Below are 24,671 nucleotides of genomic sequence, written 5' to 3'. Positions count from 1 at the left end.
TACACCATTGAAAACCATAAAAATAAATCACTAATTTTTGCACCAGGTAGCTTATATGTTGCAACATTTAACCAACTTGTTGTAATGGATAAGTAATCTATTGGAAACAGTAAAAATAGATTACTCATCTGTTGCACCAGGAAGGTCATCTGTAGAAATATATAACCAACTTATTGTAACGAATAAGTAATTCGTTGGAAATAGTAAAAATAGATCCCTAATCTATTGCACCAGGTAGTTTATCAGTTGCAATATATAATCAACCTGTTGCAACGGATGAGTAATACATTGGAAACAGTAAAAATAGAACACTCATGTATTTCACTAGGTAGTTTGTCTGTTGCAACATATAACCAACCTGTTGCAACGGATGAGTAATCCGTTGAAAACAGTAAAAATAGATCACTGATCTATTACACCTGGCAGGTTATCTATTGCAACATATAACTAACCTATTGCAATGGATGAATAATTTGATGGAAATAGTAAAACTAGATCACAAATCTGTTGCACTATGCAGATTATCTGTTACAATATATAACCAACCTATTGCAACGGATGAGTAATCCGTTGGAAACAATAAAATAGATCACTGATTTATTGAAACATATCACTCATGTATTGCAAAATGAGTTATCTGTTGGATCAATATTATTTAGATTTCTTCCAAATAGAAGAGTCGTCTGTCGCAATAGATGAATGATTTGTTAGATTGTTCATCTATTACATCAGATTTTCATAGTTGCATCAGATTTGCATTTGTTGCATCAGATGTTTCATCTGTCGCATCAGATGTTTCATCTGTTGTGACACCATTTTTAGCAAGACAAACAACAAATCAACCCAGCAACAAAAACACATCACACACACACACACTAAGAACATCAGTGGTGACCAAAAATCAACAACAAATTCGAATCAACAGTTCGACAACAAGAAGAAGAAATGCCAAAAATTAGAATTTTATTTAGTCCACATTTCAAATTTATGCAAGAAATATTGAAATTGTTAACCAATACTAGAAGACTAGTTGGCTCAAGTTCCTCTGTTTCGTCATAATTTTTTACCTGTGCAAAAAGAAATGGGACGACGAAGAACTCGAAGTTGTTGTCGCCTGAGAAATCTTCACATCGATTGATGGTTGAAAGTCAAAAAGAAACTCACCCAACTATTTATCGCCAGAGGTTGAAGTCGCCGAGGATTGAAGGGAGAAATTTTGCAGAAGTATTGGTTGGGAGAGAGTTGAGAGAAGCTGTCGAGAGAGAGATGAGAGAGACGGTTGATTTGGATTGAAGAGGGGTATGGGTTGATTTGTATTTTTGAAAAGATTACAAAGTTTTGAAAATATTAATCAAGTCCACAATTAACTTAATCAAGTTTTCTAATAATGTTTGACCCTTTAAGTTGGTCAATGTCACCAATCCTTCATTTAAAACTTAAAAGACACCTTTCTTCAATTTTCTCAATTTTGTATGTAACTCATTGTTAAAATCATTTATTATACTTAAATATGTAAAGGTGAGCAGCACTATAGAAGTGCCAACAACGAATTATTTGGCCCAGTTCAACATTTTAATTGGCCCTGTCCAACTTTGAGTCTTCGAAATTTGATCTGTAGCATCATGATGTGCGAAAGTTAGTCTAAAGTCAGCAATACTTGTGCATGTATCTTCAAATTTTTAAATGAAAAATATTTTTAGTAGTGCTGCATGTGATACACGTATCTCGCACGAGATGCACATATAATACATACAAAAGCTAATTTTATTGAATATAATTGAAAACTCATATTATCAAAGCAACTTCTTTTTATTAAAAATGGATCAATCTTTAACGTTCATATATAAATTCAAAAAAATAATATATTGCGTACAGAGAGATTAAATGAATACATATATACATTTTTATTAAAAAATAGAAATCTAAAAACCAGGCCATTTACTAATCCAAAAAGTATAAAAATGCTACTACATGCCCCAAAATTTAAATAATGCAATTTTATTTTTACTAACAGGAATTGCTAATGTTTGCTCTCGTTAATCATGCTACTGTACAAGAATGAGAGTGTAAGTTGGACAGAGACGAAACTGCCAACATGGTACGTTATTATCGGCTCTATGATAGTTTTATTCGTGATAGCTATCATTTCAAGTTGCTTTCATCGTCATTTTGCATCTGATGTGAAACTTGTATATAGTGTAGGATTAATCCCTTAGATAATATAGAGATGCAGTAGTTTATGCAGATTTAGTTGACTTGCTCTAGTTTATGTATTTTGAATAACTTAGTGGACTTCCCTATCACTATTGTACATTAATATATTTTATCTTTATTTAACTTCAAATTCAACTACAAACTTTTTTTTTGTTACACTGTATATTAATATCATTATAAAATTGTCAAGTAGTTTTTGTTGAAACGTGGGGTGCACCACCATTAAGGGACCAAGTCCCTGAGGTGAGGAGTATAACAGTAAAACAGTGAACACACAATAATTGCAGAACATAAAAGAACATGCAGATTTATATGGAAACCTCATTGCTAAAGGGGGGAAAACATGGCGTGCGCTCACAAGCTCTCAAACTCCACTATAATTAAAACTCATTGATTATAGACTCCAATGAACTTAACTCTAAGTTCTTCAAGTTGTAATAACTCTACTACAAATGTCACCTGCACTCTCAATATCCATTAACTCTAATTGACACCACTTAGGTAACCCTAAAAACTCTACAGCAATAAGAAAGCTTTACTCTTATAAATTTAGTAAATCAATTACAAAACAAGACTCATGAACTCTTAGCTAAAAGCAGTAACAATTTAAAACATGAGCTATGAGAGTTTTTGACACCATCAATAATTTCTCTGATGTTGCAAAAATCGTGAAGGAAGAGGCATCTCTTTGTATTTATAGTAATGTAGATATAAGGGTTGAATTTTGACTGGACCAGGTGTCTAATCAGGTATGTTATGCACCTGCCCAATTTGTTGCACTAACGAACAAAACTGTGCAGAGATGTGACAGTTGTACCAGGACAAGGTTTGTAAGGGACCTGGTCCTCCAATATCAACTAGACATCATCAAAACATGAGATAACAATTTTCTCCCTTTTTTATGATGAAAAACCATGACCTCAGGCCATTAAAATTCATTTAAGCACTTGTATCTACACCAACATTCTTATTTTAGTGTCATCCCTTCACTCTCATATCACATACATCACAACAACATCAAAGTGTGTGTTTCCCCTATCGACATTCCCCCTAAATCAGCATTCTCCTGTACATTCACATTTATTACTCAAGGCACCTGTTCCCTACCATGTTGAAGGCAATCATATTCCCCCTTTTGGCATCATAAAAAGTAAGAATAGTAAATCGAGATTGAAGTAAGCACAAATCAATTCACTCATAGCCACTGGGGCAACACTAATATGAATGAACAACTATAAAGAAGGAGAACAAGTTGATAGACACAAAGATTTCATTCATGAAAGATAGAAAGTGACATACAGTGCAATAAAAATTAACATAAACTCTTGATCCTAAAAAGCCACAGGAACCAAGAAGGGAAAATTGACACAAGCTCTAATAAAAACAAACAGGGGGCTTAGGTAGAAGGAAGTTTATGAGAGAGAGAGACTTGAGTAACATGTCCATTATAGCATTCTCTACAGCATGAGCATTCAGTAGCTTCTTAGTGAGGTCCTTAACTTCTACATTCAGTCCTCTAACCTCCTCAGTGAGTGTTGTAACTTTAGTTTGGAGTTTTGTATTTTCTTCTACAAGTACTTTAACAGTACCTAGTCCCTCAGAGGCAAGTTGCTGATTCTTCATCTTTAAGTGCAGAATATTTGTACCCTTAGTAGCTAACCTAACTCTTATTTCTCTATTTATTTACTCAATTTCTCCTGGACTGATAGCACCTCTAAATACTTGGGACATAGTCCCTACCTTTTGATGAGTTGTGATTTTACCACTCATACGCACTAACTATTTATGTGCACAACCATGTTTGTAAATTTAAATGAGAGAAAATTGTTATTTAATGCACTGATCTTCATATTTTGCAGGTCTAAAATTTAGAAGGATGAAAGATGTGGATTGGAGCTCAAAAAGAGATCAAATGGACAAAAAAAGAGTGCAGTTAGAGACCTGATGCTATTAAGCCTCAGTTACCGCGACCAAGATCATCATGCCGCAGTCGCGGTCGGTCAAGACGGGCAGCACAATGCAATCACAGAACAGAACCACGTTCATGGTCAGACCTGCATGATCATGGTTCTACGAGAATATCCCCAAGGGCAGATTTGTAATATTTACATAGAGGAATTACAAATAATATATAAGCAAAAACCCTTTCTTATCTGGGTATTGCTTACCTTATAAGATATTTTGAATTGAAAGCTTGAAACCGTAATTGGGAAAGTGTGTAACTAATTTTGAAGGCTTGATTTCTAATCATTTTTGCGAAGAATGAATACTTTGGATAATCCTTATGGTATATATCTCTTTACTTTATTCATGAGTATCTAAGTAATTTAGTATTGGAATTATGTTGAACTAGAGTGTAATTTTTGTGTGGGTATTGTTGTGTTTGCATGATTGTTAGTTGTTGAGTAAGGATTTCACCATTACTTGAGCTTATGAGTTGGAATTTGATGGGTAAAAGCCCTAAATCTCCAAATGGGTTTGATGAGTAAAAACCCCAAACTCTAGAAACCCTTTATCATCCTCAAAATAGGGATGAAGGTGAATATGAGGTAACCCATAATATCCTTGAAAGAGGGTTATAAGGAGACAAGGCAATGGTGGACAATTAATCCTATGGTTTGCTCCTTTTTGCAATCTTAGAATAAGTGTGTTAGGAGTGTAAATCAAGTCAAGAGCATCATCCTAGAAATAGGAATGCTTGATTGAGGTTTTGAGTAATTATTAATTTCACACTTATTAGGTGCTCGAAAGAGCCAACGAGTGAAATCATTATGGTTTTATCGAAAGATTAACCACAATGACCTTTGACCTAGCCTATCCTTTAGTTAACAACTAAATTTCATACTAAACCATCATTAACCCATATATTTTTACCTATAGGTAGACATAATCCCATGATTTCCCCCAACATTGTTTCTTAAAATGAAAGTGTCATCTCTTGATCATTTGCTAAAGATTGTATAACAAGTTTCCAAACAAATCCCCCCATTTTATTTTACATGTTATTTTTGTTAGCATTTCGGGTAACCTCGTAGTAATTTGAGAACCCATAAGGTTTGAAGTCTATAATTCATTCTTTGAGATTCGACAACAATTCAAATTGGGTTACTTGACAACGATCGCCTCACCCCTCAATTATGGGAGTGAGTTGAGCGTTATCAAAATGGCATCATTGCCGGGGAGCGAAATATAGATTCTGCTTGTGCGGTGTCATTCTTACTTAGGAATACCCAGAGTGGTATAATTTACTTTATTTGTTGTTTTTGAATTTTTTGTAGGTGATCAAAGTGTAAATGGAGAAATGAACAATAAAACAAGCAATATGGGCCCCTTCGATGCCCCTCTTGATGATTAAGGCCAATAAAATGAAGTAGGAAAAATAAGCCCAATTTGCATCTCGCCAACCAACGGGAATGGAGTGTTTCATATGATTAGTGTTATGCTTCACATATTGCAAATGAAAGGGTTGTATGGGGGTCAAGCATATGAGGACTTAAATATCCATTTAAAGAACTTTGTGGAAGTTTGTGCGCCAGTTAACATAGCACATATTACACAAGAATACATCTGGCTTCATCTTTTTCCATTCTCACTAATGGGTGAGGCAGTTTTATGGCTTCGCTCACTTCCGCTTGGCTTACTTACATCATGGGAAGATCTTAATAAGGTGTTTCTTGATAGATACTTTCTACCATCAAAAATGCTTCAAAAGTGGGATAAGATTGTGAATTTTCGGCAAATGAGTAGGGTGTAAGGTACGGACAAAATGGTCTGTGAATTGAAGGGTGATTTTTCCCAACTCTTTCAAACAATGGTGTCTCACTCTGCCTCTATCAAGTAATTAAAGACCCAAGTCGAAAAAATCTCCACACAATTAAATGTGAGGCCTAGAGGTGGACTTTCAGGTGACACAATTATTAACCCAAAGAATGACGTACAAGTCTTAGCTATTGTCACAAGGAGTGGGAAAAACTTGATGAACCTTTCGGGGGAGAATTGAGCAAAAATTTGCCCAAGGCTAAAACAAAGAAGATGAAGCCTCAAAGTAGAGAAGCAAATGATGAGAAGAAGATCGAAGAAAGTGATGAAGAGGTGGTTGAAGCTGAAAGGCCACAATTTGAAGCAAGACCAACCATCCAAGTTCCTCCCCCATTTCCTCAATGTTTGCATAAAAAGTAGGAAAATGACAAATTGAGGAAGTTCATGGCCAAACTTAGCAACCTATCGATAAATATCTCATTTCTTGAGGCAATCCAAGAGATCCCGGGATATGCTAAGTTGATATCCAAGAAGAAACTTGTTGAAGGAGACACTATTAAGGTCACTTATGGGTGTATCGCTATCATGGATAAAAAGGTTGCATAAAGGAAAGATGACCATGGAGCATTCACTATCCTTGCACAATTAGGATGCATGAATTTGCAAAAGCTCTATGTGACCATGGTTCAAGCATCAACTTAATGTATTTTTCATATACAAGAAACTTGGTTTGGATACCCTAACGCCAACCTCTATACGACTCTTGATGGCGAACGGGTTTATAAAAAGGCCGGTGGTATATTGTTTGATGTCCTTGTGAAAGTGGAAAAGTTTATTCTCCCAACGTATTTTGTGGTATTGGATTATGAAATGGACCAAAAGGTGTCTATCATTCTTATTCATCCTTTCTTGGCCACTGAGAGAGCCATGGTCGATCTAAAGCTTGGGGAGATAAAATTTAGAGTCTAAGAGGATGACGTCTCTTTCAAAATTTGCAAGTCAAAGAAGCAAACTGAGTTACAAATAGTATCCATGGTGGATGTGGAAATGAGAAGGTGTATGAGGAGGGGTCCGAAGACCCAACTTGAGAATGAAGGATGGAAGACGTCGTGCCACGATGATAACTAAGACGTTGGGTGGGAGGCAACCTAAAAATACCATGAGAGTGGATCATATCTTTTTTCTTATGTTTCTGTAGGGTAGAGGTTATCTTTTGCATTTGAATAAAATGCATTTGTGGCACTATGGAGTGCATTGGATAAGCTTTAAAAGAAGAAAATGTGTAAATCTGCATTAAGAACTAAATAAGGGAAAATAGGGGAGCGGAATTTCTCTTAGTTACCACGATCGCGGTCACCAAGAGCGATCGTGGTCACGTGTGTGTCTATGATTACGGTCTCTTAACCGCGATCGTGGCCACTTCAGTTATTTAACCCCTAGTTTCCCTCATATCCCTTACACTCTATTTCAAGATTGTACTCTCTAATTTGGACTAATTTCTGGCCAAGTTTGTGAGCTCTCAAATAGAATCCTTACATCCCTTTGCATCACAACTCCAGTAGGTGACATGAATCCATGCCTTTGCTTTTAAAAATAGGTCATTGAATGCATGATTAAGAAAGGGCCTAAAATTTTGATCGTTATGTTTTCCATGTTGTCATAATTGGTATTAGTGATGTTGCCTATTTGATTAAGGTGTGCACACAAGTGAAGAAATCTTGAGTACCCAATGACGTGTGAAAAAGGTTGACAAATGCGATATGCATACCAAGTGTTTGATAAAATGCTCAAATAAACTTTTAATATTAATATTTGCTTTCAAAACGACATTCACACACTTATTAGCATTGTTCCAATGATCTTCATATGCATCTATATTGTAAAACATGCTAGTAGCTTAAATTTGGAAAAAATCTGAACATGTAGAGCTGACATAGATCACGATCACGATCACGATCATAGATCATGATCACGATCGTGATTGCAGTAACTGAGGATAGTTTCCTGCCATGCCAAAAATCCTGCACTTCCAATCTTTAGTCAAGCAACACCAAGCACCTAGTCCAATGAACTTTAGTGATCAGTATAGCACAGCGTGCATGGTTAAAATGACATTGAAAGATATAATGTGTGCTTAGTGCTTTCACGACGACCTCATTGATAAATATGATCACATCCGATTCATGGCAGCCGAGTGCCACACTCATTACTATATTGATATTCTGAGGACAAAGCTTTTCCTGGAGAGAGACAAATTTTCTTGGTGAATGCGTTGGAGAAGCTACCGGCATTTTATGACAAACTTGAAGCCATAGGATGGCAGTGCTTTACCCTAGATCCATGTATTACAAATGAATAATGGGTCCATGAATTTTATACAAACATCAGTGAAGTATCTTTTTTGGACCCACTCAATGAGACTATCAGGATTCGAGGAAAGCCGGTGAAAGTTGGGACTAAAAATATCAATGATGTTTATGGGCTCAAGCAGGTAGACATGGGTTAATTCAAAGCGAAGGGGTGTAAATCGGGGAATTGGTTGGTACAATGGCTATAACCCGGAAAGGATATCTAGTGGACTAAAATGAAAAGCAATATTTCCATGAACGACTTCACTTTCAAGGCTCAAATATTATTGCACATCATTTATAGCCGAGTTTCTCCTTGCACCCATATGATAGCAGTCCCAGAATTATGTGCTAAGATGGTAGTGTTCATTCTAGATAGCATCCCTATAGATGTTGGTCAACTCATGGTTAATGAACTAGATCATTTCAAGAACCAAGGTGGTACATATCTATTCTTCCCCTCCTTGATTATAGAGATTTGCAAAAGAGCGTGGGTGAAAGAGTATGCTAGTGATACATGGGTGTGCCCTAGTGCCCCCATCTACCCCTTGAGGATTCGAGGTGAGGGAACACCTGACAAAAGAAAAAAAAAGAAAGATTGATTAGGAAAAGCTGGCATGCAGTGAGTCCAAGTCTCATAGGCTATCCACCACGAGACCTCTTGAGGAGATTAGTGTAAATATTGCCACCATCAAAGAGCTTGTGTCTAAATTGCCCTAAGAAGCGAGAGATCCTTCCACCACTCATTATTCTTACATGTCATATACCAATTATGAGAATTACAAGGATGACCAAAATGAGAAATAATCCACCATTGGTAAGCTTGAGAAGGCCTATTTCTCTTTGGAGGAGTCACACTGAGACATTCGGATCATACATAAAAAAATAGTTGCAAGGGCAAAAAAGAGATATGAGCTCTTTATCAGGATGTGGAAAGGTGCGAAGGGCCTATAGAAGTGCCTAATACTCGGGATAGACTTCCTTCTTCTTGGGTGGACAGTGACGATGAGGCCCCAACCGAATGGTCTAATCTTGAGGAGGATGGTGGTGATGTAGAGTCTGAAAGTGATAGCAGCTCATGATGCGGTTTTAGGGAGCACCCTTATCTCTCTTTTATCCTTGATTATTTATGCAGTGGGGAACACTGCTACCTTTTCATTTGGGGGTGCCTCCTTATTCATTTAATCTGGGCTTGTATTATTGATATTTATGCATATTTTTCTACTCTTTTGGCTAATTCTTATTTTATTTGGGTTGTAATATTCGGGCACTCTGATAGTGCCCATATATGGATAGATTAGTTACTTTGTTCTTAGTGTGTCTTTCTATTTTAGTTTTAATGATTGGGTTTCTAACCATAGATGTAGGGAAAATATGAGTACCCATGGCTACTAGGCCAAAATGCAAGGAAAGTCTGAATACCTGTAGCATTGATGTTTTGGAATCATATATACCCATTGATAAAAATTAACCATATGGGTGGTTCACCCGTATGATAGTTTGCAATGTGAGACTATAACTTGGGTTGCTTCCATGATTAGCAAATTATGTGTGGTGCGAATACAAAATCAAACACCCCCTCCCCCCTTTCCAAAAATTTTGCAAAATTCAAAGGCATGGATATGAGCAACCTCGTGAGAAAACTTTTCCTCTTTCTATGACTCCAGAAAAAATTAACTTTAAGAAAATAGTGAATACTCCATCTTTGTCATAAGTGGGTAGATCAATTAAACCTCTTTGATAACGTTCGCATGCCATGTGTGTGAGCTTAATTATCTACATCTCATGTGTACTTGTATCATCTAGAACTTACCCCATTAGTCTTACAAAGCAAATTTTGATTATGGTTGGTTGGTAAAATGATCATAGGCCATCTTGTGGTTTTGGAAGCCCACTTTAGCCTAAAAATCCTACCAATATATAGGAGTTACCCCTAGTCACCCTCTTTGAACCTTTGGACTTTTCTTCGGCAAACGCATTATAAGATGTGACCCTTCTATTCATACTCTCTTGAACCCTATCCTTCTTGAACTTAAGAATGCCAATTGAGGCTAAAATCCTAAGTTAGGGGTGGTGGCAAGAGAAATAAAGTATAGTTAAGCCATAAAGTCATAAGAAAGTGCCTATGAGCTTTAGCAAATAAGCATTTTTGCTTTGAAGGAAGAGATAGTCCATCAAAAGAATGAGTTCCATGAAGTTTGATACAAGTTGCATGAAGTTTGATACAAGCAAAAAGAGTGAAGAATAAGAGGTGAAAAGAAAATTGGTAAAAAAAAAAGGGGAGAAAATAGGTAAAATAGTAAAGTGGAAAGAAGTGGCCTAATAATAAAGAATAAAAAGAGTGACATAGAATTTCAAGAAGGGCTTATCCTTATTGTCCTAAGTTGATATCCTACCCTACCCCTAACCTAAATTACAAGCTCAAAGAAGCCCTTTGTGATTCTCAACCAAGTGTGGCCATAGTAGTGGTGATTGAAAATAGGGGCAAGCCTATGGCATAGTACTTGTTAACATGGAGAATCTCTTGAGAACATGGAGAATATCTTGAGAGAGTGAGTGTTCACACTTAAAATTCCTTATTACATGATTGGTAGCTAGGCATGTGAAATCTTCTTTCTTGCGTGGATTCATGTGAAGAAGTTGAGGTGGGTGAAGTTGTCATCTTCCTCATGATGATATAAAAGGAGATTTAACATGGTGTGGTTAACTAGTGAGTCATTTCTAGAGTGCTAGTAGTTGTTGCATGGTTGCTCCTAGAAGTTTATTATATCCCTCGCTATTCTATTGAATGATGAGGGGAACTATTAAAATCCATTTAACTATGCGTGAATAGATTTTTTTGGTTGTAATCAAGTTGGATCCTTCATAACTATAAGACCCTGAAAAGTTCCCTCATAGTTCGAACCTTTGAGCATGTCAAGTGAAGTGTAATTCTGGCCCTAAAATATTGAGAAGTGACTTCCCAAGTGATTGGTGTTTAAACCATATAGAATTTTCTTAAATTTGACTTTTTGTCATGTAGAGAATTAAATTAGCTTTCCAACAATACCAATTCCATCCAAATTCGGCATTGGGTTGAGAAGTTATGGCCGTTTTACTGAGAGTTAGCACAACCGCCTAGGTGAGACGAACAATCCAACGGACCGTCGAGTCTGCGATAGAACATCACTCGGACCATCGCTACCAAGGCAAAAACTCCCTTTTCTGGCCCAAGTGCGATGACCAAGATGACAAACCGTCGGGCTTGCGACAGACCATCGCGCTGAGTTAGTATGGACTCACCCTGGCCATTGTGCAATGGATGATCCGACGGACCATCATATTTTCAATGGACTGTCGCTCCGACCATCGCATCAAGGTAGTATGTCCCAATCCTGGCCAACGTATGATGAATCGTTGGACTTGCAATGGACCGTTGCTCTGACCATCGCAGCCCCCATTCAGTGTTTTTAACTCGTTTTAACAAGGGACTTTTAGGTTTTTTTTCCTTTTACCCCTCATATATATATTCCAAACAAAATTGATAGCCTCATTATCTCCCAAAAATCCAAAGGCTAGGGTTTCTCCCTCAAGAGCAAATCTAAAATCCTTCGCTAAGAAATCCAAGAACTCACCATGGATTCTACAAATTGAGTCGAGATTTGAGTTCCCCAAGTTCAAGGGTTGCAACAACCCTCACTCAAAAGTAATAAGAAGAGTTTAGAGCAAGCTTGTTCATCCAATTTCATAATCTAAGGTATGTGGGGTTTTGAACATGGGTAATCCTTTCACCCTTGTACCCAAAGGCTTATTTAAACTACAATTTTTTGCAACTCATGATATTTTACATGATATTGAATTAGGGTTATTCACCCATTGTTATTGGTTGTAAGCTTTTGATGTTTCCCATGAATTGAGAATCTAATGGCATAATTTTTACATATTTTCTTGAGAAATTACAGCTGGGTCTATACCCCATGATTTTAATCCTTGAGAAGTTAATAGTTGAAATGTTTGAGATATTAAAGTATATGAGTATGTTGAGATTTTAAGACAAATTTCTGAAATTTCCATATTTCTACATGAGCTATGAATCTATATTCTATCTATTATGCTTTTGATGAGTTTTAACTTGAGAATGAATTATGGGTTATTGAGCCCTACTTGAGATTTGCAATTTTATGAACGTTTATTCTATAAGCACCCATGATTTGAGTATTCTGAGATTGTTGAGAAGTGTTTTGACCTAATGGTCTTGAGTTTTGAAATCCACTCTACTATATGAGATTACAGATTTGATTGTTGGGTTCTTATGAACTATGAGATTATTTTGAAAGTGGATTTTCATGAGATGAGCAAGATAAACTAAAGGGAGTAGTATTTAGCACCGAGTTGGGTAAGTTACTATGGTTTCTTACCCCAGAACTATGTGCCACCATAGGTTTGAGATTTTGGGCCTAAGGTCAAAATGATTGGGCCCAAGGCCGAGAAAAGTGATCACTGAGTTGAGGTTATACTCTTTGACAAGAGTATGACACCTCTCCCCAACGTGAGGTTTCTTCCTTAGGAGGACAAGATGTTGGACTCCATGTAGCTCACATGGTTTATGTCGATTAAGAGAACCTCCCTAAACTAAAGTATTTTTCCATTATATTTTTCTTTAAAACTAATATACTTTCCCTTGATATAAGTATTTTTCCCTAAAGCTTGAAATGAGATATTTACCTAATGTGAATGAAATTCCTTCAAGTATGTTCCAAAGTTATATGATTTTGAATTCCAAGTATTTGAGTTCAAAAAAGTTATGAGTTCTTGAGCATTGAAGAAGTTTTACTCTCCATTAGACATATGCATGAGTTGAAAGTATTGCTTAAAGTTTCATTTAGCCTTGAGTAATGAGAATAAGAGAAGAGTACAAATTTCAAAGCTAAAAGTATAATGACTCACGAGATTGTGTTACATGTTCCATTTTACATGATTCATGAGCTTTACATTTTATACTTATAGAAGCTATGTGAGTCATTACTTATTGCATGCGTGGTTTGATTATAGAGTATTGATGTTGTTTTATATAAATGCATGCACCCCCACATACCCAGTACATTCCCAAGTGTTGATCCACATATACGTCTATGTGCTACATTGTCTTATAATATAGGTTCAAGTGCTCAGTCCCAGCCTCGTCAGTGACTTCTGAGTACCTCTGTCTACATTTCTACAATGGTGAGTCTTCATGGTTCGAGGACCTATCATAAGACATTTCAATATTTGAGAGACTATGTTATTACTTCAATTCATTTCGAGTCAGTTGGGGACCTGTCCCAATGGCTCTGTAGTTCATGGATTAGTAGAGGCTTTGTCAGACTAGTTATCAAATTGTGGTTGTGTTGAGGTTTTTCGGTATTGCTTGGTCATTTGGACCAAGCATTTTCTCCGTATTTCCTTTCATATGATATGACTATGCTGGTGTTTGAATTATTTTATCTTAACATGAGTGTTATTAGTAGAAATAGGCTCAAAGGGTTAGCTTGGGGCTACTTGTAGCCTTAAGCACCGTGTGACGTCCCGGGAGGCAATTTTAGGTCATTACAATAACCATTAGGAACTAACATGTGGGCATACAGGAGGAGCTGTGTCATAGTGAAGGGTGGTAGTGCTTGAGGACAAGAAAGATTCTAAGTTGGGGGTATTAATGAGTGGTGATTTTACCACTCATAAGCACTAACTATTTATGTTCACAACCATGTTTGTAAAGTTAAATGAGAGAAAAATGTTATTTAATGCACTGATCTCCGTATTTTGTAAGTCTAAAATTGAGAAAGAGGAAAGATATGGATTAGAGAACAAAAAGAGATCAAATGGATAAAAAAAGAGTATAGCTAGAGACCTGATGCTGTTTAGCCTCAGCTACCGCAACTGTGGTCGTGGTCAGTCAAGACGGTCAGCACAATGTGATCGCGGAACAGAACCACGATCACGGTCAGACCTGCGCGATTGTGGTCTACAGGAATATCCCCAAGGGTAGATTCATAATATTGCATAGATGAATTCCAAATAATATATAAGAATAAACCCTTTTTTCTCTGGGTATTGTTTACCTCATAAGATATTTTGAATTGAAAGCTTGAAACCCTAATTGGGAAAGTGTGTAACTAATTTTGGAGGCTTGATTTCTCAGCATTTTGTGAAGAATGAATACTTTGGATAATCCTTATTGTATATCTCTCTTTGCTTTCTTCATGAGTAGCTAAGTAATTTAGTCTTGGAATTATGTTGAACTAGAGTGTAATTTGTGTGTGGGTATTATTGTGTTTGCATGATTGTTAGTTGTTGAGTAAGGATTTCACCATTGCTTGAGCTTATGAGTTAGAATTTAATCGGTAAAAGCCCCAAATCTCCAAATTGGTTTGATGGGTGAACACCCCAAAATTTAGAAACCTTTTATCATCCACGAAAGAGGGATGAAGGTGAATATGAGATAACCCATAACATCCTTGAAAGAGGGTTATAGGTGGACAAGTCAATGGTCAACAATTAAGCCTAGGTTTGCTCCCTTTTACAATATTAGAAATAAGTGTACTAGGAGTGTAAATCATGTCAAGAGCATCATTCTAGAAATAGAGATACTTGATTGAGGTTTTGGGTGATTACAAATTTCAGACTTGTTAGGTGCTCGAAAGAGCCAACGGGTGAAATCGTTGTGGTTTCATCGAAAGATTAACCACAATGACCTTTGACCTAGCCTATCCTTTAGTTAACAACTAAATTTCATGCTAAACCACCACTAACCCATATACTTTTACCTTTAGGTAGACATAATCCCAAGATTTCCCCCAACAATGTTGCTTAAAACGAAAGTGTCATCTCTTGATCATTTGCTAAAGATTGTAACAAGTTTCCAAAAAAATCCCCCCATTTTATTTTACATGTCATTTTTGTTAGCATTCTGGGTAACCTCATAGTAATTTGATCACCCATAGGGTTTGAAGTCTATAATTCGCTCCTTGAGATTCGACCCCAATTCAAATTAGGTTACTTGACAACGACCGTCTCACCCCTCAATTATGGGAGTGAGTTAAGTGTTATCACCTTTCCTTCTCTACATTATTCTCAGTTAGTGTAGTTCTAGTGAACAACTTTTTAACTATTCTGGGAGTTCCCTTTTCACCTACAATCCAAAAGTGATTAAACACTTTGTTCAAGAAGTAACCATAAGGCATAACATGTTTTCCTTCCTTCATATGAATAACCTTATACATATGTTCCAACATCAAGGCAGGTGGACTGATTAATTCAAATTTGCTAGGCACTTCATCACATACAAATCCACATCAGATGTAATAATCCTTTTCTTAGATCTAGGAAGTACCACTTTGTTGATAAACTCAAACACCAATTGAAACTCACTTATGAGAAATTTCTTTCCCAGACCTGCAATAGAGGTTCCCCCAACATTGGATGCATTCACTATAAATTCAGTGTAGGGTTGTTGTTTTGATACATATCTCACACCAATAATGCAAACATCCAGAACTTTCCTAAGACTTTCTTCATTTAACTTAAATTTCTTTCCTTAGACTGAAGCAGTCAAACTCAACCCATCTTATGAGAATTTTATAGAATAGTAGAATTACCTTACTTCACCTTCTAAGACAGAAGGGATTGGTTCCTCTAAGAGGTGTAACCAGCCCTGGTGCCTCACATACTCTGCCAGCTCTACTATTCTAGGTCTTTCATAGATGCTGGAATCGAATACACTTTTAATCAGTACTTTCTGAGTTTTGAGGTTCTTATTTTTGTCCTATATAGACACGAACTTCTATACTTCTCCCTTCTTTCTTGTTTTAAAGCCACTACTTGGTTCTTCCTTCTACAATTTTTCTCTTCTTAGAACCAGGTCCCTCAGTTACTTTTTTCTTCTTCAGAGCTATATACTTCTATTTTATCCCAGTAGGACTTCTAGATTTTGTAGGGGGGACCTAGCCTTCCTTCATTTTGAACTCCATCAATTTCTCCAATATCCACTACTTCTATATTTTCATCCTCAACTAATGTGACTTTCTTCAACCTTCTTCTCTTAATAGTTGTTGACTTGTTTGCCTTCATAGCATCCCCTAAAAACTTATTCTCTGTACCCCTAGTAGAGTAAGTTCGTGCAACTTTTATGACAGTATCAACCACCTTTTATTTTACCCTTACTGCCCCTTTGTTTCTGCACTGACCACCTCAAAGGCAATTCATCGTCATCAATTTCATCCTCTTTATTTGGGGGTTATACAATTCCCCAATAGTCTCATCAGTCTTAGAAGATGAATCTCCTATTTTCTCACGAACACCTTGCTCTTCAACACCAAAAGAACACTTCCTAGAGTTATTTAAAATCAAGAAAATGTTCTAAGCAATCCAATCCTCACCGGCTAACTCATTACTGGAAGCATTAGATTTATTTCATGGGAAGCTCTTCATCAAAGAGTTGGGCAAAAATGGGGTTTGACTATGAAGGGGTGGGATAAACGGGTTCATTTAGGGTTTTAGAGGGGTCACCCTTTTCTAAAGACTTCTGAAGGAAGAGAATTTTAAGGGCACTCAGCTTTAATAGGGGAACCAAAGGCTTGACTTTGGTCCACTATTATGGTAGACTCAGATGGGGGTTCCACAACATTTGGAATTTCTTCCATGGTAGGCTCATTCATAGAAATATGAGTGGAGGATACGTAAGCCATAGGAGTTTTAGGAGAGGTGTAGATAGTGAAATAAACTCAGTTTCTTAAGGAAAGTTTGAAGAACTATCCTTTTCAATCGTACACACTGATGGAGAAGGATTTTCTATGGAAGGATTTTTTGGTAAGAGGGAAGAGTTTTGAGCACTTTTCGAGTCTTTTCTGAGGCTTGTGCATGAAGGGTTGTCAGCCATTTGGATGCTCTTGAAATTAGTGAAAAACAAGAAAGGAGATTTTAGAATAGACTACTTTTGAAAGAAAAGTCTTGAAAACGGACTTTGAAAAGTGAGTATAAAAATATTTGATTTTTTATTTAAAGAAACAAATCATTGCAATGTAGAGACTTTAAGAGAATAGGACGTGTATGGTCCCAATAGGTGTAAATCTTCACTTTTCTAGGGATTTGATAGCTTTCAGACAGAGAAGAAAAAAGACGCGACTTTTTTAGATAGAACTTTACATAATTTTAAATTGCACATTAGTGGTATTAACCTGTGGGATGGGACCAGGTCCCTCTCTTTATTAAGTGAATATTTTATATAGTGTTTGTCTCATCTGTTCCCCTTCAAAGTGGTTCACCGTGCGTGTACACCTGCAAATGTATGGTATTGATTTAGACTAAAAGCACAGAATTCATCAAGGATACCTGTCTCCTAATCATAGCCAATGGATAAAGGAAAACTGGCCCATCAAGTAGGTCAATTTATTTTGAACAATCCCAACCTAAACCTGTTCTTCACAACTTGCTCCTTGTGAAGATCCTATGTAAGGATATCAGCTACCAGATCTTCAGCCTTATAGAATTTCATGTAGTTAGCCTCTTTTTCAACATTGTCTCTCAAAAAATGATGCCTCACATCAATATTCTTTTTTCTTTTATGATGAACTGGATTTTTAGCCATATTTAGAGAACTTGTATTGTCACACATCAAAGGAATAGTGTCAGACACAATCCAAAAATCCTTCAGTTATTGTTTGATTCATAATAATTAAGCACAATAAGAAGTTGCAGCCACATATTCAGTTTAAGCAGTATATAGTACAACTGAGTTTTGTTTCTTAGAACCCTAGGAAATTAGATATGAACCAAGAAAATGAGCCATTCTTGAGGTGCTTTTTCTATCCATCAAGTATCCAGCATAATCAACATCAACATAACCTGTTAGATCAAAGCGATCTTTAGATAGATAGAACAAGACCAAGTCGTCTGTCCCTTTCAGACACTACAAGAAATCTACTTATTACCTGGGATTTTCATAAGGATAATGTGGTAAAATGTCCAGGTAATTTGATTACCTGTGGATTTTCTTACCAATTATAATCCAAAGAAAATACCTTCGTAGGTAATTATTACCTGCGGATTTATAAAATCCCTAGGTAATTTAGCTGAGAAAATAAATTCGCAGGTAAGTTATTTGCGGATTTTTTTGCCATTAACTATCAAAATTTTGCAGAATTATTTGGTAAATACCTGCGGATTTCTACGAAAAAATCAAAAATTATTCGGCACAAAGATTTCCAAGTAAATCCTTAGGAAATTTATCTGTGAAAATAAATCCGTAAGTACGTTATTTGAGGATTTATTTGCAATTAGCTATCAAAATTTTACATGAATTATTTGGTAAAAGTTCGTAAAAAGGGATTTTACCTGCGGATTTTTAAGAAAAAAACACAAATTATTCCCCACAAAGATTACAAAGTAAATCCCTAGGTAATTTAGCTGCGAAAATAAATCCGCAGGTAAGTTATTTGCAGATTTATTTGCGATTAACTATCAAAATTTTGCATGAATTATTTGGTAAAATTTCATTAAAAAAAGAATTTTACCTGCGGATTTCCACAAAAAAAATCACAAATTATTCTCCACGAAGATTACCAAGTAAATCCCTAGGTAATTTAGCTACAGAAATAAATCCGCAGGTACGTTATTTGCGGATTTATTTGCAATTAATTAGCAAAATTTTGAATGAATTATTTGGTAAAATTTCATTAAAAAGGAATTTTACTTACTGATTTTCACAAAAATAATTAACACAAAAATTACTAGAAACATTTCACAATTAATCAAAAATTTATTTAAACCTTCAATAATTCTCAAAAACATCATTCAAAATAAGTTTAATGTAAACCATTATAGGTAACAACAAACATAATTCAAAACATCCGCATCAATAATGTATGATTCTTAAATGGTTCAAAACAAAATATTTCAAACTTGAATCCTCAATAAAACTACCAACTATCAGGGTCAGAATCACTTTCATTCACGTTATCGGGATTATCACTTCCATTCACGTTGTTTGAGTCATCATAACTTTCATCCTCAAAAGCTTGGTAGTCTTCTTGAGATGGACGTTCATTGTTTGAAGATGATTTGTTGTATACATGCTTCATCAACAAGTGTAAATCCTTTCTCATCCTCTTATTTTTCTTTCGCTCATTCTGCAACTGAGCATACAAATTAGCATTTGAAGCATCAACCTGAGACTTAATCATCTCATTAATTTCTTTTGGCAAAGTTGAAGTTGAACTGTTAGTTGCCTTTACACTTCGACCTAGGGAGCCAAGACCCTTGACTTTTCCTTTTTTCTTTCCACCAACAGATTGCACCCAGATATCTATTTCACTTAACTGAGCTAACTGAATAGCTGAATTAGTTTCTCCATCCACAGATGATGCACTTTGAACAGCTAATATTTCTTGTTTCTTTCTTTCAAACTCATTCTTCATAAGGATATGTTAAGTCAGACCATAAAAAGTGGTAAAAAATATATTATTAGCATAAATTATATTAGATAATAGACTAACCATTGCTACATTATTAATAGACTAACTTCTCATTTTCATAGCACTTAATCAACAGTAAATCATTGAACCAAATGACAGCGACAGAGGTTTGTATATTTTTAAATATGAACTAGATGACAACAACAGAGATTAGTCTATATATGTTGACAACAACAAAGGCCAATAGCCCAGCTTACAAACATTATCAACCTTTATATTATCCACTAAAGCTTAATAATTGAAGACCATCCATACTTGATGAAATCGTTGTGATAGACTAAAAAGTAAAGGTAATCTGGCCTTTTTCTTCTTAGTCAGTGTTTGATCGCTAATCTATTCATCAGGTAAATGCAAACAGGTTCCTATCCCTTCTTTAGGGAAGAAATCCTATTAACTTCATCAATATCTAAGTAGCTTGTTAGGTCACAAATACATATACTGAACGAGTACAATTATGCAAAAATTATGTGGAAAAAATAATATTTATATCTTTTGACCTCTTTAATCTTCTATTACAAAATTTACATCCCTGATATATACTTATCTACTGATGCAGCTACATTCTTGAGAACTACACTAGATCAATGTATCCCTACATAGAGGGTCGTCTAATTTTTTGAATTGTTCTATCAACAAACAATGGTATTTTAAGTTTGTTCTTCTTATCTATCAGGATGTTAACTTGTGGAAACTAATGGGGGATTTTAATCTCCACGGTATTATAGTGCCAGGTAATCCTTTGAATCATAATCTCTTTGATTTTGATTTGATGTTACAGGGCCAAGAGAGGGATGATGAGAAAACTACTAAACACTCCTCTGGAGTACTATACTTAAACGAAGAACTTATATACAGATATGAACACCATAGTTTAACCTTACCAGAACTTGGTTTCATTCTCGTTCTTGATTTGCATTTTTTTCCTGGGTAATGAAAATTAAAAAGGACGAGAATTTGTCATACTATCTGTTATTTATTTTTGTCTACTTACATATGTAGTGCTCTATACACAGATGTCTTAACTATTCATTAAGATGAGCGCTCACGCCAGGAAATTACATCAAGTGAAGCTATGCTAAACATAATTATTTTACTGAACTATTTTTCTCAAGTGAATCAACAAGCTACCAGTGAATAATTACACAATTTAACAATTATCTCAAATTCAAAATTGTATACCGGCTTGGAGAAATCAAATTCATACCTGCTATGGGGCACAACATATCAAGGCATACCTCAGAGCTTATTGGGACTGTAAAAAGTCCTAACGATAGCCAAAACTCCCACAATTAAGGGAAAACTACTTTCAATACTCACTCCCTGGGGTCATCCAATGCGGTTACCTATAAATGATAATTACATAGATAATTGCATTTTTGTTAAGTTACTGCAAAATAGTAATTAAGTTAGTTAGAAGGAAAGAATATTTTTAAAAGTAAACCACTAGAGGGTGTACATCTTAGCTCTCTTTGCTAACATGAACCAATACCATTTTGATGGCAAAGCGAGAAAGAGGCAGACCTAGAAAGGAGGTCCACTTGACATTAGGACCTCCACAACGACGGAGGATTTGGTTAGAAAATGTGAAGTAAGGGGAATATCACTGCTGGAAATGAATCAAAGCAGAATGACAACCAGTATGAACACTGGAGTACAAGGAAACTTGACTAAAACCACCATAGCTCCACCTAGCCCTAGCTTAACTGTGGGTGTTGTTACTATTGGCGATGCGGGATCTGGGAAATCGACAAGGGAAATTGGTTCTACTAGCCAAGTGATATAAGAAATATGAATCAAGATGAATTGAAAGTGTCACACAGCACTTGACAGACGGTTATGAATCAGAACATTGCGGTGACACACCAAGGGATTCACAAAGTAGCTCGACAACTCAATTTGGGAGAAGGTTCTGCCAAGGAGGAGGGGAATGCTTAGTCCAACTTATTAACCTTTAACTGTACAACATCTACTGGTATGACTCTTAATTTTAAACCCCCAAATGTTATTAACGACAGACCTGTGGTAATACTAGAAGCACCTAAAATTTAAAATCAAACACATGAATGGAATAATGCCCTTGTAGTATCCATGTTTGGAGAGGCTCCTTCTTTCTCGTATATCCGAAACTATATAGCTCGCTATTGGAATTTTGTTGCTGAACTTGAGTTGTACTATCATGATAATGGCTTTTACATAGTGAAGTTCCAAAATATGCAGGATAGAGATGATGTTCTCTTTCTGGTCCATATTCTATCAATAGTATGGGTCACCGTCTAAGGTCATACCTTCTTTTTGTGTGGCTTTACAACCATTCTCCCCCATACCTATAAACCCATAATTTTTATCCCAAAAACTCAATAAAAGCTGAATCAAATAGAGTTTGATCTTTCTCTAGACGCATCGGTGAAAGGCTAACAGTCATTTGTTGTGGGGTTACTGAATCAAGATTTCTTAAGTTCATGGCATATAGAATGAATGCAATCATGTTGCAGTCTTTGCCGGCAGCCAAGAATGAAAGCCTTGGACAATTGTTTGTAGTTTCAAAAAGTCTACCTATCCTAGATTTCTCTAACAATCTAGAAGCAACTAAACAAATTTCAAAGATTAGTCTAAAATGTATGCCATCTCCTAATATTAGGTCCCGGACAAGAAGACGTGGTTCAAGAATAGTATTTGCTCGGGATACAGAAAGAATTCCCAATAGTGATGATCAAGATAGCCTCAATGGCGATGGTCGCGATCTAGGTGGAACTCATTTGGGAAGGATAGTATGTGTTGGAGGCAGGCAGTTCTTGGAAAAGGTTAACTCAGCTCGAAAAAATTTTCCTATGAAAGTATTTCTGCTTCTCCTAGGTTTTTATACAGCAAATGCCTTGGCTGTAATCCTAGGGCAGACTGGTGATTAGGATGTATTAGTACCTGATGTCGTTGTAACTGCAATTGAGGGAATTGGAATGCTGATGTATAAAAAAACACTTTCTCTTCCATCCAAGAGGTTGCAGTCTCTAGTTTCAATGGTGAACTACTGGAAAACTGGTGTTATTCTAGGTCTCTAGCTGCAATAGAGTGTCCTAAGCTAGAGTTTTAGTGGAGATGAACGTGACTCAAGATCTAACAGATGTAGTTGAGATTTCTGATCCCAGTGGAAAGATTAACAACCAACAGGTGGCTTATGACTGGAAACATCTATTTTGTGAAAAATGTACAAGGTTTGGCCATGTATGTCGACATGAAGAACCAAGGGATAATCAACCTCTAAGGGAGACAAAACCATGTTATAAAAGGTGCTCATAGACGAGGCAGAGAGGTAAAACAATGGTTGCCTAAACATGTTGCTGAAGAAATATATAAACAGCCATATCAGGTATGTAAATTTGTTGTTGAAGAATATTATCGCGAATGGGAAAACTAGTTCTCAATCACAGTTTAGCAAATTATCACTATTTTAAACAATCTAGTTATTGTTTTAAAAACATATCTTATCATTTCTAATATAGTATGTACATCGATATATCCCAAGACTTTCTTCAATTAATTTTTCTACAAGTTAATGCAGTCATCTAACTATATGAAAGCATAGGACACATGCTAACATATGGGAAACTGTTAAACCAATTGAAATTGACAGTCCAAGCAGAAAATCTTAACACAAATATTGAAACCTCAGCATCAAACCCACTAATTCTACTGCTCAACTTCAATTACTTCCATATTAACTAAATGGTTCTAAAGCACTTATCCGAACATAATAGAACATTTATGACTATGTCCCAAACAAGTTGGGATCGGCTAAATGAATCCCATTTCTTTATTTTAAGCTCATTTCATATCATCATCATTGATATAAGATCAATTTCAAAAACACAAGAAGCAAACCACAACAAGAACAACAAGATGTCAATAACAATGCTAGTGAATCAAAATAGGCCACACATGGCTTCACTAGACTTCAAGTTTACAACAAAAAACAAATTTTAAGAGAATAAGACTGGAACAAAAAGTAGTGAATCAAAATTGGCCCCACACGGCTTCACTACTTCAATATTGAAATGAACTCAACTAGTAAACAGAGTAAATGATCACTTACATAAGTAGCTTCATCTTTCTCATTTACCCAATTTTCATCACTTTTCTTGCGATGAGTTCAAAAATAAAATTCTGAAACAAAAGGATCTTTTCTAGCAGCTTCTTTCTATATACATTCAAAAAATGATATAAATGTTATCAACATTGAATATGATATTATTTTCTATAAAGAAATATATTTAAAAAGATTTATAATTACCATTCTCTTATAAATCAATCGATGAGGTACACAACCACCTATATGAAGTGATGCACTGGTGTTTGAATCACGATTGTCTTTATTTCTTTCAGACTTTGTTTTGAACTCAGCAGACTCCCAATACACCTTCATCTCCTTAAATACTGCATCTCCCATCCAATGTGGTTTCAGAGGCAATTTTTTTCTAACATCTTGGAAAAGTTGGGTCATTTTTTAAGATGCCTTTTTATTAAAATTAGACCATATAGCATCATTATAGAGAGGAAACCACTTAAATTTCTTCTACATATATCAAATGAATAAAATATTAGCTATATAGTCCCATAATTATATTTATAAATGAATGAGAATGTATAAATTTTTTACCTTGAATTCCTCAAACCACATCTTGCGAGTAGTCTCTGGAAACTTCTTCCATGAAGGTCTAGCCAATTCAAACTTACTCCGAATGCAAGTAGCAATACCATCAATAACTACCTTGTGTGGATCAAACCTACATAACATATAGCAGCTATCAAACATCTACACATATAAATAGTCCACTGAAATAAATATATTATTAAACGTTAGTTATATTAC

The 24,671-nt window shown here is 35.7% G+C and overlaps 1 protein-coding gene and 1 pseudogene across 1 annotated transcript; one reads left to right on the top strand and one right to left on the bottom strand.

Moving 5' to 3' along the window:
• Positions 1–19,252: 19,252 nt before the first annotated feature.
• Positions 19,253–19,750, bottom strand: LOC124886598. Its single transcript, XM_047395432.1, has one exon. The coding sequence runs from the start codon at positions 19,748–19,750 to the stop codon at positions 19,253–19,255; it is 498 nt and encodes a 165-aa protein (XP_047251388.1).
• A 2,516-nt stretch (positions 19,751–22,266) lies between these two features.
• Positions 22,267–22,863, top strand: LOC107879662 (annotated as a pseudogene).
• Positions 22,864–24,671: the final 1,808 nt, after the last annotated feature.

Source organism: Capsicum annuum, chromosome 8 (assembly GCF_002878395.1).
Source record: "Capsicum annuum cultivar UCD-10X-F1 chromosome 8, UCD10Xv1.1, whole genome shotgun sequence".
Taxonomy (NCBI): domain Eukaryota; kingdom Viridiplantae; phylum Streptophyta; class Magnoliopsida; order Solanales; family Solanaceae; genus Capsicum; species Capsicum annuum.
This window is presented reverse-complemented; position numbering and strand designations above follow the sequence as displayed.

Excerpts from the sequence above, each read along its gene's own strand:
- LOC124886598 (XM_047395432.1), bottom strand. The coding sequence starts at position 19,750 with ATGAAGAATGAGTTTGAAAGAAAGAAACAAGAAATATTAGCTGTTCAA.